At 39.9% G+C, this 18,105-nt stretch overlaps 1 protein-coding gene across 8 annotated transcripts in view; it reads right to left on the bottom strand.

Annotated features, from left to right (window-relative positions):
* Positions 1-1,298: 1,298 nt before the first annotated feature.
* Positions 1,299-18,105, bottom strand: part of Prune2 (prune homolog 2 with BCH domain) — a 243,982-nt gene continuing 227,175 nt past the window's right edge. For 3 of the 8 annotated variants that reach the window (XM_033757728.1, XM_033757729.1, XM_019208097.2), the window contains 5 exons: positions 14,152-14,250; positions 10,664-10,699; positions 10,103-10,141; positions 6,501-6,548; positions 1,299-1,699 (listed from right to left, as the gene is read on the bottom strand). In XM_033757728.1, the coding sequence (XP_033613619.1) occupies positions 1,669-1,699; positions 6,501-6,548; positions 10,103-10,141; positions 10,664-10,699; positions 14,152-14,250 (253 nt within the window). In that variant the 3' untranslated portion in view covers positions 1,299-1,668. The remainder of the gene's footprint in view (positions 1,700-6,500; positions 6,549-10,102; positions 10,142-10,663; positions 10,700-14,151; positions 14,251-18,105) is intronic. The other 5 variants (XM_033757733.1, XM_033757732.1, XM_033757730.1 and 2 more) reach the window with 3 other exon arrangements.

Genomic DNA, 18,105 nt, shown 5'->3' on the forward strand with positions numbered 1-18,105 from the left:
ATGGTTCCCAAAGGGAAATCAAGGACCTCCACAAGGCCAGGAAATAGCTCAGGAGGGACTTTTAAGAAGGGTTTGCTTTGAGTGTTGCAGTTACTACTTGTACCATGAATTTGAATCTAGCGGTCCTTGCCTTTTCTTAGCAGACCATGTATTTTATTTGACTTTCTGCAGATGTTGAAAATTTATTTTTGCCCCCCCCAAAAAAAATTAGTTTGTGGCCTTATTTGTTCATTTTGCAGGAGAAATCAAATACAAATGGCGGGGAGCAGAATGGGAAAAGGCATATTTGTTAGGGTAGAAGCTGCGTAACTTTCTGTGTCAAGACAGTAAATATTTTTGGCTTGGTGGCCATATGGACTGTTGTAACTACTCAACTCTGCTGAGGTAGTGCAAACGTAGCTGTAGACGGTCGAAAAACACTATTATGTGGCTGTGTTTCAATAGCGTTTTATCTATGAATACTAAAATTTGAATAATTTTCTTGTCACGAAAAATTAAATTTTTTCAACCACAAATGTGAAAACCATCCTTAGCTTATGATGGTACCCTAGAGTTGGCGTACTCTGCCAAGCGCTGCTAAAAGCCAACACATTTGAAGTCACATTGTCATTTTAAAGGGAATCTGAAAACTAAAACCTAGTTTGAAAATGGTAGCACATATATTTCCTTTTAAATTTGTGATCCGATTAGAATGTCTTAAAGCAAATAGCCTTCTATAATGCATGTGAGAGAGAAATTTAGATAACTGAATATTCTCAAATAATAGTTTTTGAGTGGGCTTTGAGTTATTGGCACCTAAGAGTATAATTTCTTGAGCCTGGTTTGTGCCCCAAAGTATAGACAGCCACCAATTCAGCCTTAAGTTTTGCAAAGGAAGGAGTGCAACATTTGTGGGAGAAAATAATATTTTAAAAGATACTTTTTGTAAATCACGATAATTTTTAAAAATCATGTAATCATGATAATTAAAATAAAATTGATATTAAGAAAGCTTGGGGGGCTGGGGATTTAGGTCAGCGGTTCGGTGGCCTGCCTTGCAAGTGCAAGGACCCGAATTCAATCCCCAGTATCAAAAAAAAAAAAGAAAGCTTGGCTTCCCTCTGAGAAGTGAAAGACTCGTGTGATGATGACTCATTCAGCTGATGATGTTTTTACCCCTGTGTCTGGCTTATGGCTTCCTGAACAGGCTTACAATTTGAAAGGTGTTATTGTGGGTAGCAGCTCTCGCTGGGGATAGCAGAGTGTGAGCCCCGTGTTCTTGAAATTTGAAGTGATCACTATGAAGAAATCTAGCTGTCTACAGATAAGCCCATTTATCCTTAACAGTGGATTTAAAGTTAGCATGTTGGTAAACATCTGCCTAAGGGAACAAATACCACTACACCAAGGGTAAACAAAATCTCGAAATGGAAGGTCCTACTTTCTTGCTAAGGTTCAGCTAAAAGCTCTGAGGCACATAATTGGCCAAAACAGGAAAATACACACAATTTCATAAAACCCAGTATAAGTAAACAAACTCCTTTCCTGTTTCACCCCTTAGAAATTTAGAATGGCACCAGGTAGTGCAAAGTGGAGAAAAGGTGATGTCAGCCCTGTCTCTTCCAGGTAGACGTGTTTCTTGGCAGAACCACAAAGCAAAGAGCAGCATTCTCTTCAAGCCAGAGCTGGCTAGGGCTTTTCTTTCAGCTTCAGGTCCATACTGTGAGGAAGGGAGGACAGGAGAGAGGGAGTGAGAAACAATACTGATCTGGGTGGGATGTCTGCTTTTTTACCTTTAAAGACTTACTGAAAATAAATCATGCAAGCTCTCTATAGTACTAGAAAAAAATCGGGTAAAACACAATCCTCCCCTAGTCTCTAAGCTTTTCTTAAAAATAGGGAACATTTTATTTACAAAATTATCTCTGGAAGCATTTTACAGCCTTTCAAAATGATGCAGGAAAACAAACCGTGCATGTTAAGGCTTGTTCACGAAGTCAGTTCCGATAAGAAACATTACTGCTCTATTTTTGAAATGAAGGATCTATTTTTAGTAAATGCCTTTTTCTTGTAGTGATGGATACTCTTGCGCCTGGCCCTGATTGGGTTGAGGGCGTTTTCTGGGAAGCTGCCAGGTGAGCAGCACCAGCCAATCACTGGGGGCTGAGGTGGACTGGGAAAGCGGAAGAGGGGCCTGGAAGTTCTAGAGCTGGTGCTCTCACTTCCTCTGAGTGCACGTTTTTCTGTCTGTGGACATCAGACTCCAGGTTCTTCATGCCTTCAACGTGGACTTGTACCAGCAGGCCTCCAAAGGCCTTTCAGCCAGCATATTGGCGTCTTTCTTGTTCTGGGATTTCTGGCTTCGTGGACTGAGCAGCTACCAGCTCTCCTAGTTCTCAGCCCTCAGGAGGCCATGGTGGGACCCTTAAGCCTTTATAGCTGTATGAGCTAATCTAATAAATTCCTATTTATGATTTTGGTCTGAACATATATACTGCATTGGTTCTGTTTCTGTGTAGAACCCTGCTTAATAAACTTGTGAAGCAAACATAATCTGCCTTAAATAAGTAATATCTGACAAGTGCTAAATAGCAAGAAGTGGTAAACAGTAAAATAATAGCAACAAAAACAAAAAATAAAATAATAACCAAAAAATTACTTTCTAGGAGTCAAAGGATTTAACTTAAGACTAGCAAATTTGATAAAATGGATCTTAATAGCAATGAAAAAAAGACTTGAGAGGGTATCCGGGTTCCCAAATATCTAGGGAATACGTCAAATTTTCTTAGGGCTAGGGGTGTAGCTCAGTAGTAGAGCAGTTGCCTGGCATGTACAAGATCCTGGAATCCATCTTCAGCCTTGCAAAACAAACAAACAAAATTTCCCCTCAAGCCACATGTGTCTCTGTTCTGCTGGTTAGTGGATGAAATACAAATTCCTACCCTCAAAGTAGAGAACTAAAAGCCACTGAAAAATCAGAATTCTAGTCATTAAAATAAGCACAACAATTGATTTGAAAAGGCAATTTAGGAAGAATCTGCAGACTGCACTATCTGTCCTCCTGAATCATCTGTCTGCTGCAAAGGCTTCACTTCAGTGTTTACTTGCGGATTACCGCAGCTGAGTCGTGTTCCTTCTGGCAGTTCTGCAAATAAAGCCATTGGTAAGCCATGCTGCTTGTCTAGCTTATAGCTGTAAAGGATCTTTCCTTTGAAAAATCCTCAGCAATTTCACCACTTTGCAGTTGTGGGGACTGGGCCAAGACACCCATTTCCTCCATGCTTCTGCTCATGTATGTTAAATCGGAGCAATCACACTTCTCACAGCATGCAAAGAATCCAGCCCTATGTGTTCACAGCTGTGGCTAATGCCTAAGTACACAGCTGTACCTCAGGTGTTTTTTCAAAGAGGAAAATCATCTCTTTGCTTTAATTGCTCTACTTGCGATAATCTTGTCTCTTTAGGGTGTCTTTGGAGCCCAGCCATGCTCAGCACTGTGAAGGGTTCCAGGTGCCAGGTCTTGTTTTCTCATCTGCAGAATTGTACTTTGGAGATGTCCTCTTTTTATGCACTGTTTTTTTCCCCCCTAACATTCCTTTACTATTCAGGTCATTTTTTTATATTGCCTGAGCATGGTTCCTAAAAGGTACGTTGGGCTGCGGTAATTCCAAGGAGTCTGGTACCTACAGTTTCATTTTTTTCTCCTACGGAGTTGGCTCATTTTCTGTCACAAGCCAGGAAGGCATCAGGAAGCCAAAATTTGAAGCATGTTGTCTGAAAAGTCTAAACCACTGCAGGCAACCGAAGGTTTTCAAAAATATTATATACAATTGCAAGTACATAGTCACTTTGTTTCCCCACCTGGGCCCCCAATAAAAACCTGAGCCAACAATTACACCAGGCTGCCCATCTCAAAACATTTTATTTTCATTTGTTGTTCGGACTTTTTGATAAATTTTCTGGGGTTTAATTCATCTTTTCAGTTTTTGGTAACCAAAAAAGCTGAAAGACTGAAACCTACTCACCCAGTTAATGCAAAGAGCAAGAGATAGTTAAAAGCAGACAATTTTCTTATAACTTAATACAAGGAAGCACTCTGAAGAATAATTCTGGAGAAAACAGTTAACACACGGCACTAATGATGCTATTGCCAAGGCTACTAATTCAGTTTAGAATTAGTTAATAAAACAGAATCACCTTTGATCATATAAATTTTAAATATGTGTAAAAATACTAAAGCCATGCTACAGGCTTAGGACATGAATAAATGCATACAATCTGAACTTAACAGTGAAGGAGAAAAATAACTAGGACTTTTAAAAATATACATCCTTTCTGGGAAAAGTTACATTTCCTCAGAAATGAATATTTTAAAGGTGTAAACCTTGGAGTGAGTTATGTTTTCTATGGTCAACTTTGCAGTGAGACAAAGCAAACTTCTGATAATTTTACAATAGGTCCTTTTCACTTCTAGGGAATTAAATGGGGTTCTTTACAAAGTCTCTGACAGTCTTGTTTGATGATCAGTTAAAAACATTTCTGTTTTATGTAGGAAGAGAAGGGAGAAGGGCATTAACTTTCCCTGCTTTCTTGGAGTAAATGGAGAGAGTGTAGCAGCTGCAGGACACATTTCATTTTATTCTCAGCCTGATGGAGGCACTTGAAAGGGCTCGTGCCCATTTGACGGTGTGTCTTCGCCATACTAGCTACAGAAAGTGTAAAATGCTTCCATACAGTATTTTTCCCCGTCCCTGATGGCCTGTAGCGACCTGAAGCTAGAGGAACTTTAGCAGAGCCCCTCACTCCAACACCAAGAAAGCCAAAAATCTAGGACTGGAAATCAGAAGGAAAAAACTAGTCTAGGGCACCCTCGTCTCTTTATCTAGAATCACACCCTTCTCATAGTGATCCTGTGCCCTGCTGTGACAGGAAAGAGACTCGAAGGAAAGGAAGCCTTGAGAAGAATGTGTTCTTCCGCCAAGTGGGAAGCTACTTTGACATTTTGTAGCATCCCTCTCTCCCCCATGTCCAGCCCTGAGTGAACCCGCATTAGAAGCAATGTTCTCCTTCTCCCAACCCAAAGAGCTGCGTACACCACACAAAGCAGCAGAGGAGGGGGTAAGCCCGGAGATGTAACAGCCACTGATAGGCCACTGAGTGGCTGGGATTCAGGACATACCTTTCACAAAGCTTGTTAGCAGTGCTGTTTTGCTAAAGGAGGAAATGTATTGTGTTTGCAAAATGGATTACAGTGGACTGAGATTTATGTTTCCTTTGCAGAATGCCATTTGGCAATTTGCTTTGGAACCTTCATCTGAAAATGTAGGACACCAGCAACTTTCAGAAAAATAGCCATGTGAGTAAAGCTTTGTTCTTTGTGCCCTTTTCAGTTTTGGACATCCTGGACTTTCGTTTTTATACTTTCTCTAAGTTGTAAAGTCAACATGGCACCTGCAGAGGCATGGCACTGTGTCTTTCCAACTTCTTTGTGGGCCTCGAGGGCAGGAAGAAGGTGACAGCAGACACATTTTCATTTGATCACTGCCCCCTCTTCTGGGTTCCTGGGAATATTGACAGTGTTCGTGCTCTACCACTCAAAGCACTTTAGGAGCCCCTTTGTGGGTGGTCACGTTCTCTCTGAGAGCACATCAGCGACCACAGTTGCATCCCTGAAACTGGCTTGGCTCTGTTCTCTTAGGTGAGTACCCTTAAATGAGAGATGGCTCACCCATGTGAGCACAAAGGGCACCATTTTCTGATTTAAAAACAACTGTTGGCTCCAGATCTGCATGACCAAGTTTCAAATACAGTTCTGGACAATTAAACATTTTTTTTTATTAATGCTTATTAGTAACACAGAATAGTAAGAGTCATTTTGGCAGATCAGTACATGTATATAATGTATCTCTCGGGGCCACTTTTATAGCTCTAAAACATTGAACTGTGCAGATAATCTCTCTATGCCTCGCTTTCTTATTTGTAAAATGTTCCTCAAGCTTATTCTGAGGATGAAAATCAGATACTGTGTGTGGGCTTTTTACACAGAGTCTGGCACATGCTAACAACTCAATACATGTCAGATTTCTGCTTCTCACAGGATGGGAATCATCCAATGCAATGATTCCTGAAGTCCTCTGCAAACTCAACTGCCTCCTGGAATGTGCAAAACAAGGATAACTCTCCCCTACCATCAAAATACTACACGGACATGCGAGTTCTGGCTTTCACTAATTAAAACAGATGACAAGATTCAGAAAGCAGAGTTGTGGTGCCCAAATGTTCTTATGTTTGGCCCCAATATTTATTTTCTCCTCATTTTTAGATTAGAAAAATAGAATGATGTGTAAGGAGAAGGATTAAGTGGGCAAATTTCTCAAATTTCTGATTTCAGGAATATAGAAATAAAAGCTGAACATCTAAAGGGGCTTTACCCAATCCTGAATGCATTTTGTTTTCTTTCCAAGCCCAGCCACACAACACTACAAGTAACCACATAGCTGTTGTTGATGGGGAATTCTTACTCCTTCTCCATAGAAGACATTTCTGGATCATTGTAAAGGCAGCTAGTTCTGAGTGCAAAGAAAAAAATAGAAAGTCATCAATATTTTCTCCATTCTTACTGTATATCACCAATACTGATTCAGGGCATTGCAACCCCTGTAATGTGGTCCCATTGCTACTACTGAGCAAATCCACACCTGAGCAGGTGACAAGATTAAGCTGTGACTCTTTTACCACCAGTTTTGAAATACAGTAATTATCCATAATTCACAAACAAAAGGAACATTAAAAACTCTAAACCCATCCAGAGCATTCCTCTGTCCTCGTTATTTTTGCCTGAATCGTCAAATCTTAGTCAGTGAACTACACATTATAAAATGTTATTTGTACTCCAACAATCAAATATTTTATACACAAAGGAAAGCCCCCCTTACAGAGCTTAATTCTGCTTACACATGAATACAGCTTTCAATTTTCACAAGAGTGAGGATTTTTCAAGATATTAAAAGAGAAAATACAAGTGTCAGCTTTTCTTGTTGTTGTTATAGAAAAATAACCAGAAACGTACCAGTCCATACAGAGCATCAGTGAATCTCAATATTAACTCAATCTGAGTATGTTCAGGAAGAAAAAATGGAACCATGTCATACAAAGAAATAAAAGATTTTGATTGTGTTGATGCTTTTTGGGCAATAATAGCTGCTTGTGATATTCCATAATTCGTAACAATTCCTCTGTTAGCAAACTTCAAGTTTGCTTTCTATTATTTCCTGATCAACACTTACTATACTTCAAATTTTATCTCCTTCCCATAAAGATTTTTGCAAGTAAATATTTAAGGGGATTCTACAATCCTTTTTAAATGTAAATGTTTCTTTTGCAATGTGAATAATTTTGTAAGTTAATTTTTATAGAGAAGAGGTTTGAGATTAAGGTTAAGTATTTTGTTGAAAATGGCAGAAGGGTATCTCCCTGGGCAGAGCAGCGGCTTTCCCCCACCCCCTTTACTCTCTACTGTTCTTGCTGGTGGTCTGATATTTTTATGGAGAATATTTGGCAACTTTGATGAATAAAGACAGTCCAGTAAGTGTTGACAGTGTGCTAGAAAAACTTAGCGAAGATGGAATGGATCAAGAAAAGGCAAATTTCCAAATCTAGCTCTCTCTCTTTTTTTTTTTATTTGTAAACTTGGAATAATCCTTCCAAAGAAAACAGCAATTTGCAAATCATTTAACACTGTCACTCCAAAGCACCAGATGGATTCTTACCCATTTGCAAAATAAGAATGGGATACTATAATCCTTCAAAATTTCCTTCATGTGTAGATCTAAGGTTTTAAAGAAAAGATGGGGCAGGCTGAACAAACTGCCTCCTGAAAGTTTATTGGAGGTGGGATTTGATTTGTGCTATAGCGTATGTGTTGATGGTGAGTGTGTATGTGAAAGGAGTGGGAGAATGTTTTAAGAACACTTTAGAAATGAAACAAGTCCATGGACCAAATAGGTTTTGTTCTTTGATAGTGTGTATTCGCCTTTGGTTAGCCCCAGCCTGAAGCTGTCTAATACAGTCATGTGGAGAGCCTGGATACAGCTGTGAATATGAGGGACCTGGGTGTGTCTGGTTCTAACCACAGATCTGCAGTGACCAAAAATCATTCGGAGTCTGTCCTAGGATTTAGGGGCCACTTAAAAGGCTGAAAGCTAGTTTAGGAGATGTAGCTGAAACGATAGGATTCGGAGGTATTCCAGACATCTGTCGAGGCAACAGAATAGAAAGCTTTCTTTTCACACACGCTCAAACTTGCAAATATTTGTCATCTTAACCATCAAAAGACAGAGAATCACTTGGGGAAGAATTCTTTAGGCCAATGGCTTATGCTCTGAATTCAAAGCAAGAGCATGGACTGCTAAAAAAAAACTAATTATTTTTATTCAGCCTTTTACATTAGGGTAGAGGGTCTCAAAGTTCCTGAGACTAGCAGCATCAACATAAATATTTTCTTTAATTTTTGATACAAAATGTCCACACACAGGCAAGACATTCTATAAGCTACCTGCATTTAAAAAGTACCATAGGGAAAAAGGGTCTGCATGGATTGTTTGAATGCAGAACTGGCTTTTTACAAATAAGAAGAAAAATTTCACTATTTAAATCATATTTACTTAGACTTTGTAGCTGTTTGGACATTCTCTAGGCTTTCTGCTTTTGTAATAGCTATTAAAATGAGAGCTTGTTAAAAATAATAGTGTAAAAAATTAATAATGTAAGCAATATGGGAAATAGGGTAGAAATTGAATGTACTTGATAGAGCAAATTTGCCAAATAGGACTTGTTCTACAATTAACATAAAGTGTCGTAAAATTCTATGTAAATTAGAAAGAAGAAAAGAAAATGACCAGAGCACTTTCAGAGCAGTTCTCCCCTGACTTTCCAAGGCTATTTTACAGCTCTATAGGGAAAGAGGTTAACTTGTAGATTTATGTCTGGCAGAAATACAAATACTGCCTGTGCACTAGAAAAGATTTTCTGTCTATAGCCTTTTTTTTTTTTTTGGTACCGGGGATCGAATTTCCGTCTATAGCCTTACCGGACATGAGCCACTTGTGTGTCTGAGCGGACAAACTTCATCCAAACACTCTTTTATAAGTTGCCTACCCAGTAATGCACTCTTATCTGCATTTTGGTTTCTGAGGGTTTAGTTATCAGTACCCAACATGGCCTGGAAATATTAAATTGAATAATCCAGCAATAAATAATTGATATGGGTTAAGTAACTTATCATAGTATATTATTATAATTGTTCCATTTTATTTAAGCTATGTTAATCTCCTACACTGCTTACTTTATAAATTAAACCTTATCATAGGAATTTTTGCCTAAGAATAAACAGAGAATACTGTATGTACTGTTTGGTGCTATCTGTGGTTTAAAGCATCTGTGGAATGCCTTAGAAGAAATTCCCTGCAGATAAGAGGGGATACTACAGCAAGCTTCCCAGATACTCTTCAAATTGATTTTAAAACCTTACTGATTCCTTTCCTCACTGAATAAGTGGCTGAATAAAATTGGCATGTGTTCCATTTGTATTATCATGAGAACTGGGACTTTGTTCTTTTTGGACATCATGCCTCACTCAACAATAGTGAGCAATGACCCCCCGTCCCACCTGCCACCACCACCTTTAGGAAAATAGCTTGAAGGCTCTGAGGTACGCAATATTTCCAGGTCATTATATAAGGTGCATTGTCACTGTAAATAAATCTTCCACATTTTGACTTTCCATACTTCTCACCGTAGGTATGGATTAGCGAGGATCTGTTACCTCGATGTATCTGAAGGTCATCTGGAAGTTACACCCTGTGGCAGGGTCTGCGCTGTGGTCTTTTGGTTGTGGTGTCTAATGGCATGTGTATTTAAACAAGCTAAATTCCCACAAGTGCTTTCTTCAAGATAACCAAGACCATGGGGGAAATAGACGGAGTAGCAACAGGGACTGCATTTACCACGGAAAATAATTTGGGAATTTTCTAAATTCAGCATTACAACGAGACACCAGGCATGCAGATTCTCCCCGCTCATTCCTGAAATGCAAGCCAGCTGCTAAACGAAAACTAAATCTTACTTAGCTGCTTCTGATGCTTCTCTCAGTTCTTCATCCAGTCTGCACGAGCAAAAATTATCGACGTAGCAAAGAAACAAAAAAGAAGCAAGCAGAGCATGAGAGAGTAACTCAGCAGAGCAGAGCCAAAGGCAAGGAGCGTGCGCAGTTTTACAGACTACTCTGGTGCAAGACACATTCAGGTACTCGTGACTTAATCTCCTCCCATCGCGTGTTCATGGATGTTTACTTTGCAAATACCTTTCGTAAAGATGGATGTGGAAGTAGCAAGGGGATCTGAGACATGCCGGCTGAATAAAGCTGAGCACATCCAGGTGAGTGTGTTGGGGTTAGTGAGTGAGCTCGCAGCCTGGGCCAAGTCAGGGGTGTATCTGGTTCAGTAGGTTTCCACTGCAAATCAGGTTGACCTCAACAGCTTTACACACAGGACAAAGACTAGAAATGGTACAGGAGGGACTGATACACAACCTCTTGCTGTGGTAGCATGTTGAGGTCACCCACAAGTAAAACACTGGGGTATACACACAGAGGGTCCAGCCTGAACAGAGATCGGGAGATTTTTACCTCACACTTCTTTTAAAAGATCTCTCTTCATCATACCTTGTGAGATAAAAAAACAGATGCCATGAGGAAAATAACCAAACAGATGGAAAAGATGACACACAGATATTTTCGTAATTATCCAGTTGGCTTTTGGGAGAAAACTTACTTTCATTAGACATAGTCAAAGACTTATATTTTATAAATATGCACGGCAAGTCCTCATTATTTGTGGACTCTGCCTTTGCAAATTTACCTATTCACTAAAATGCATTTGTAATTCCCAGATCAATATTAAACAGTGTTTTGCTTTGTTTTGTTTGGTACCAGGGGTCAAACTCGGGCCCTTGCCTTTGTGAGGCAGTCGGCGGAACCACGGAGCCAAATCCCCGGCCCAATATTAAACAGTTTTTTGGTCACTTGTGGACAAAAGCAGGTGGCAGAAAAAATTCGAGTTGGCCAAGTGTGCACATCACCAGCTGAGGTCCAACACGGCGAGGCTCTGCCTTCTCACTTTATACTGTAAACAAATGTCCTTTTCTCTGTTTATTTGGAGACGTAATTCCCTGTTTCAATGTTTTTTTGTTGGTGATTTTGCTATTTAAAAAGGCACAATATAGTGCTGAAATGCTACCTGATATTCTGAAGCCTAAGAAGGTTGTGATGTGCCTTCCAGAGAATATGAGTGTGCTACAAACTGAGTCATCAGCACAGTCTAGCGAGGTGATTTTAAACGGAAACACTCATAAAGCAATTTATATACTGGTTAGGTGGTGAAAAGGTGCCTAGCATCTCACAGGAATCTAACCCTATATTTTCCCTAGGAATAATAGTTCAATATTCACTATTTGAGTATTCCCAGAGCCTTAATTGACTATAATAGCCACAAATAATGAAGATCAACCATAATCAGTGATTATAGATCTGATCCAACTTGGGCAAATTCTTCTTGTATTTAAACCCTTTGGTGGCAGGTTACGTCCCAGCTGAATACTGCTCTTGGGATTAGCTGAGATCAGATCTTCTGAATGGCTTGTACCAATTTGAAAATTGCTCAACGTGAAAATGAAACAGGGGTCAGTGATAGAAGCAAGAGAAAGAAAACTTGAAGAGATGGATTACCGAAGACAGAAGAAAACACAGACACGTCAGGAGAACGTTCGCGTTGCTAAATCTTTTCCTCCAAAAGAAAATCTTTCCAAATGGAACCCTTCCTATGACGCGACTTTCTCAATGCAGCCTTGAGAATTGATGTGTGGAGAAGTATGAAAAGTGCCCTGGCCACGATGAACTCCCCTTATCATAGAGAGTCTCCAAAATGCAACAGGGATGATAATGAATAACAATGTAGACTGCAGGGTCTGTATTAGGAGGCTTCCTGATTGGTTCACGTACATTGTTCTCGTGAACACCGCTCCTCAGGTCCATCCCATGAAGTGTGAATTACTTCCCCATTTTACAAATGCCAAAGCTGAGACTCAGAGAATTTTAATAGGTTGCTTGGCTGGGTGTGGTGGTACATGCCTATAATCGCAGGACTCTGGGAGGCTGAAGAAACTTCAAGGCCAGCCTGAGTAATTTAGTGAAAAACCTGCCTGTCCCCAAGCAAAACAAAACAAAAACAAAGCTTGGGGATGTGACTCAGTGAGAAGGTCCTGGGTTCAATCCCCAGAACTGCATTAACGAAACAAAGTGAAGTCTCAGAAACACTGAGAAGTAGGAGGGCAGGTTCCTACTCAGGTGCTCCTAAATTCCTTTCCCTTTTCAGGCTACTGTCTCTGCCATACTGGGGAAGCACTACATATTTCCCTGGAGAGTGGTCAATGTGTGTTCCTGTTAGACTGAATGTCCTTGTCATTTTTTTTTTTCCAAAGGGAGAGAGGGAGACAGCATTATAGATGAGGTGGGTGGACAGCTTTTAAAATTTTGATGGTACCAAGGACTGAACCCAGGACCTTTGCACTGAGCTACATCCCGACTCCTTTTTAATTTCGAGACAGGGTCTAAGTTCCCAAGTTTCCCAGGCTGGGCTCAAACTTGTGATCCTCCAGTCTCAGCTTTCCAGGGTGCTGGGATAATAGGTGTATGTGACTCAGTACTTTTTTAAAGAGTAGGCATGGATTTTGCAGATGGTGTGCACTTTTGGGGAGGCAATAAGCTTGAGCTATGAGGTGTGCTGGTTGTGGGGACGCTATAACAGCAGCGAGGATTGAAACCATTGCTAAGGTCTTACGAATACTCCATTTGATTCAGAGGAACCAGTTGACCCTGAACATTCATTAGTCTCCTGTGTCCAGGCTGGCTCTGGGTTGGAGGAAAACTAATACACCTATTGTGATCTTTGAATTTAGATGTACACTTTAAAGGTGGTAAAAAATCCACTAGAAAAGAATTTGGGTACCAGCCTGACCTGGATTTGAATGCTAGTTTCATATCTTCCTGGTTCCTACTTATTCCTTCCATAAATAACTGCTCATTAAGTTATCTTCCCTGCATTTGTAAAGTGGGGTTTACTATGGGAGTTAAATAAATGACACAAACAGAGTTCCTTCATGGCTGGCACATGGTAACGTCACCAACACACGTTAAGAGAGGATCTTTTCCTTCCACTTTCCTTTTCTCTTTCAAGTATGGCCTAATAGGATCTTTGGAAGCCCAAACTGGAAGGCCCCATTTGCTGCCTGTCTTATGGAGGAAGATTTATAACGCTTGTCCTTTTTGTGAGCTGATGGTTGTACGCCTTTCTATTGTGAGCAAATTAAACAAAAACAAAAACAAAACTGGTGAATCAGATACAGTAGGAGAAAATCTTGGGTTTTTTGCAACAACGTATCAGATAGGAGCATTCATTCTCCAGTATCCATGTTTTAATATTCCAGCTCCAAATATTTGTTTAATTTTTATTCTTACTTTGGAGACCTTCATTACCCATAGTTTCTATTTGCAAGTTGCCCCATTATCCTGTACTGAGCAAGAACGCTTAATATCCTCTACCCACTACAAGCAGCTTCCCTATACCTAATCTCATTCCTAAAGAGAATCATGAAAGAGAGAGAGAGAGAGAGAGAGAGAGAGAGAGAGAGAGAGAAAAGGATTTAGAAGAAAATAGTTATTTTGTTCCTGTTTTCCTGGGGTCATGCAGGCAATAAAGAAATCCAAACTATGCTAAGATCTTATCCTATCTGTGCAGAACAGGGGTCACAAGTAACAAATAAACTGGTTCATATTAAATTTATGCTTTCTCCAAAATTCAAGCGAAATTCAAGGTAAAAATGAGTGATAATTAATGACCCCCAAAGCACTGTCATGTAAACAGAAAGCATACGAATGTATAAGTTATGGGAAGAAACTATGTCTATTGGAGACTGTCGCATTTCATATTTATTTTTAAAATCAGATGCTACTTTCCCACTATTCTAGAAATCAGTTTGTTGCCACCCCCAAGCCCCACCCACACCACTTACAAACATGCGCTGTTTCTTACTGAGTCTTTACAGGACCGTCACACTTACTTGATGATGCTCTCTGGGATGTGGATGCAGTCCGTCGGGATTAATCCGCTGAGCTCTGCTAGGGAACTAACATACCTAATTTTACTGCTGAATTTTGAGCTAAAAGAAAAGGGAAAAAAAATCATTGTTTGTTACTTCCTAATAAGGTTTCTTTTTGAAACTCTTTTTTTTTGTTTGTTGTGCTATTTTGGTGCTGGGGCTTAAACCCAGGGCCTCATTAGCATGGCCTCTGCCACAGAGCTGTCCCCGAGACCGAACATCTTGGTATACTTAACACTTCACTCCAGCACTCTCACGGAGAAGAAAGCCTAATGTTATTTGAGTAGTCACTGTGCCAGACATTATCGGGTTGTACTCTTGTTTTTAAATTGATAAATAAAAATTGGGTAACATTTATTGCGTACAAGATAATGTTTGGAAATGCATAGGTACCGTGGACTGGCGAGTTGAACTAGTTAACCTATGTATCACATACTTAGCTTTTTCTGTGGTGAGGACACTTAAAATCCATTCTTTTAGCAAGATATTTCAGAATATATTACGCTGTTATGAATTATACCCACCATGTGGTCTAACAGCTCTCTTGAACTTATTCCTCTTACTGAAATCCTATATCCTTTGAAACTTCACCCCCTCCCCCGCCACAGTTAACTACTAATCTCTCTACTTCTGATTTCAACTCTTTTAAATTCCACATACAGCCGTCCCTATCCACCTACATGGAGTTGTTCCGGGAGCTCTCACAAGTGCCCAAATCTAGGCATGTTCAAGTCTCTTACATGTAGTATTCATATAGAACCTATGCACTAGTCTGATAAACTTCAGATGGTCTCTAGGTTTCTTATAATACCTACTACAATATAAATGCTATGTAAATTATTGTGATACCATATTGTTTAGGGAATCATGACAAGAAAAAAAGACCAAAAGCCTGTGTATATTCAGACACATTTTTTGTTTTGTTTGTTTAATATTTTCCATCTGTGGTTGGCTGAATTTGTAGATGTAGAAATCATGGATACAAAGGGTTGACTGTAAAAGTGAAATTATGTGGTGTTTGGATGGGTTTAAGTGGTGTATATATATATTAATTCATATATTTTGTATTACAGAATACTGAAATGGGTACTATTATTATCCTCTTTTTCAAGGATAAGGAAACTGAGACCCAGGGTCCCACTATTAGTAGGTGAGAGAGCCTAGACAGCCCGGGAGTGTCAGATTTGACACTCCTGACTACCTGTCTCTCTAAGTAGTCACTTGGTTATGCTTTCTTTGGTTTTTTGCTTATTTATTTGTTTTTAACAAAAATTGTACCATGAGTTCTTCCAGAATCTACACATTTTGATAATCTTTAAAAATATATGTGAACTAAATTTCCTTTAAATTTTTTAGTTTTATTTAAAAATAATTTTACATTTTAAAGTTGCTCCCAGATGGGCCAACCTTTAAGAATATGTCCCAATAATTGCATTGGAATTACAGTTTTCATCTAAATAGGGCCATTCTGTAGGAACATAATGCCCAGGAAACAAATTGGTGGGATAGCAATGAAACTGATAAGAGAATTTGTATCTGAGGATTTGGTAATCATTAAGAATTTGGTCTTGCTGGGCGTGGTGGCGCACACCTGTAATCCCACTCGGATTACACTTGGGAGGCTGAAGCGGGAGGGTCGCTGTGAGTTTGAGCCCAGCCTGGGCTACATAATGAGTTCCAGGTCAGTCTCAGCTACATAGTGAGACCTTGTCTCAAAAACAAAAACAACAAAAAAAGAATTTGTTCTTACCTGCCTGCAATGATGAAGAACGCATTTTCTTGTTATTTTGGTAACTATACATTTTTTTAAATGGGTTTTTTTTTTTTTTTTTTTTGTACCAGGGATTGACCTTGGGTCCTTGTGCTTGCAAGACAGGCGGCGGAACCACTGAGCTAAATCCCCAGCCCTAAATGTACCATTTCAGCTGAAAAGAAATTTGCTCAAGGATATAACATTCTTTAATGTTTTTTCTTATTATTTAGTAAAAGGAGAAAGATTTACATCATCTGAAGAGAAACCAGAGTATGTTTTCTTATTATTTAGATAATTACAAATTTTTAAGAAAGATCATTTGCAGTTGAAAGGGAATTTGTTCAAAGATAAAATATTCTTAAATGGCTTCAAAAAAAAAAAACAAACACGTCTTCCGGGACTGCGGAGACGGTGCCAAGCTGCCCGCCGGCTCTGCTGCCTTGTGATCCTCCAACTACTGTGCATTCCAGAAGGTTTCTCAAGGGCTTTTTTCTGCGCAGTCTTTAATATTTTACTTGTGGCTCTGACTAAGCCATGGACTGTGATTTGTGATTAGTCTCCCTGTCCATAAGGTCACCCCTAGCCCTCTGGTGAGCCTGGGACCAACACACATCGCCAGCGACACACCGCATTCAGAGTCGTGCTTCCTTTGCAGGTTCTGAGCTCAGTTCAGGTTTTGATAAAAGAGTGAGTGGGGCAGTGAACAACAGGATGGAGTGATACAGGGGGAGTCTTCCAGCTGCTGCTCTTTGTTCCCCAGAATTCTTCTGGGAGCCTGTCATGCTCTCCTCTTTTGCGTTGGCATTGCCTCCTTCCGCTTGTTTCCTCTGCCTGAATTATTCTTCACCTTGATTTCAGCTTGCCAAGACCGCTTGTCTTTCAAAATGCACCTTGAGGGCTAACTCTTTTGGAAAGCGTCTCTGCCGCACACTCAGCCTTCACTTTTCCCCACATTACCCCAAACTCACCCTCACTTTGAGCTGCCAGCCCACAAGGTGGCTCAACTGGGCCACCTCTGGCGATTGTTTACTCTGCTGTGTTCCCTGCTGGCCTTGGAGCTCCTTGGGGAGTGGCAGGAGCTGAGCCTGGGCCAGCAGTTTCTCAATCTCCAGTGTCTGAGCTCTTAGTACAGGCAAGTGACTCACTTGAAAAAATGCCCTCGCCATATGCCTCCTTCATAGATGTAACCCTTTACCCATGAAAAAATTTATGATAAATTCATTTCAGTGGCCTCCTTTCAGATCAAAAAATTGGTAATGCTAGTACAAACTAAACCAAAAGGGGGTCTTTAATGAGGTGCTTACATGATGAACCACAGAATACAATTCGGTGTTTGCTGCGTTTGTTTTTTAGAATGAGCAAACTGTGGGGTCCTTCATTTCTTGGTTCTGTTACTGTGGACCCAGACTGCCAAACTACAGCCACAGGCCAAAACTAGCTCCCTGCCAGTGTTTCTGCACAGCTGTGGGGCTCAGAATAACTTTTACATGTTTTTCAGTGATGGAAAAGTAACAATCAAGAATATTTTATGATGATCCTAGCACTTTAGGAGGCTGAGGCAGGAGTATTGAAAATTAAAGCCCAGCGGGAAATTTTAATGATTTAGTGAAACCCTGCCTCAAAATTAAACAAAAAAATCTAGGGATGTAGCTCTGTGCAAAGGCCTTAGGTTCGATACCCAGTACTGCCAAGGGGAAAAAGGAAATGTGAAAATAGTAGGAAACTCAGTTTGAAATTTCAGTGTTCATAAGAGAGGTTTTATCAAAATACAGCCCTTGCTTCTGTACATAGTGTCTGTGGCTGACAATGACAGATGGTGGGGACGCATGAGGCCATCGCACCAAGAAAGCCTAAAACATTCACTGTTCGATCCTTTACAGAGGGTATTTGCTGGCTTCGGCCATTTACATAACCTCCCTAATGCTCACAGTTTTTTCTATATAATGCAAAACATGAAAGGTGTCTGTTTGAGAGGACATTCATTAGGGTTCAGTGAGATAATACATAGAATCACCTACGGAACGGGAGCCAGCATTAGATGTAATTTACCATATGATCACGGCTATAATATTATTATGCTGTTGTCATTGTTACTATCTTGAAGCTCCTTTCCATACTGTTAATTAGTAAATTAAAAGATATATATATATATATATATATAT

Source organism: Fukomys damarensis, unplaced genomic scaffold (assembly GCF_012274545.1).
Source record: "Fukomys damarensis isolate Sample0158 unplaced genomic scaffold, DMR_v1.0_HiC HiC_scaffold_31, whole genome shotgun sequence".
NCBI lineage: Eukaryota > Metazoa > Chordata > Mammalia > Rodentia > Bathyergidae > Fukomys > Fukomys damarensis.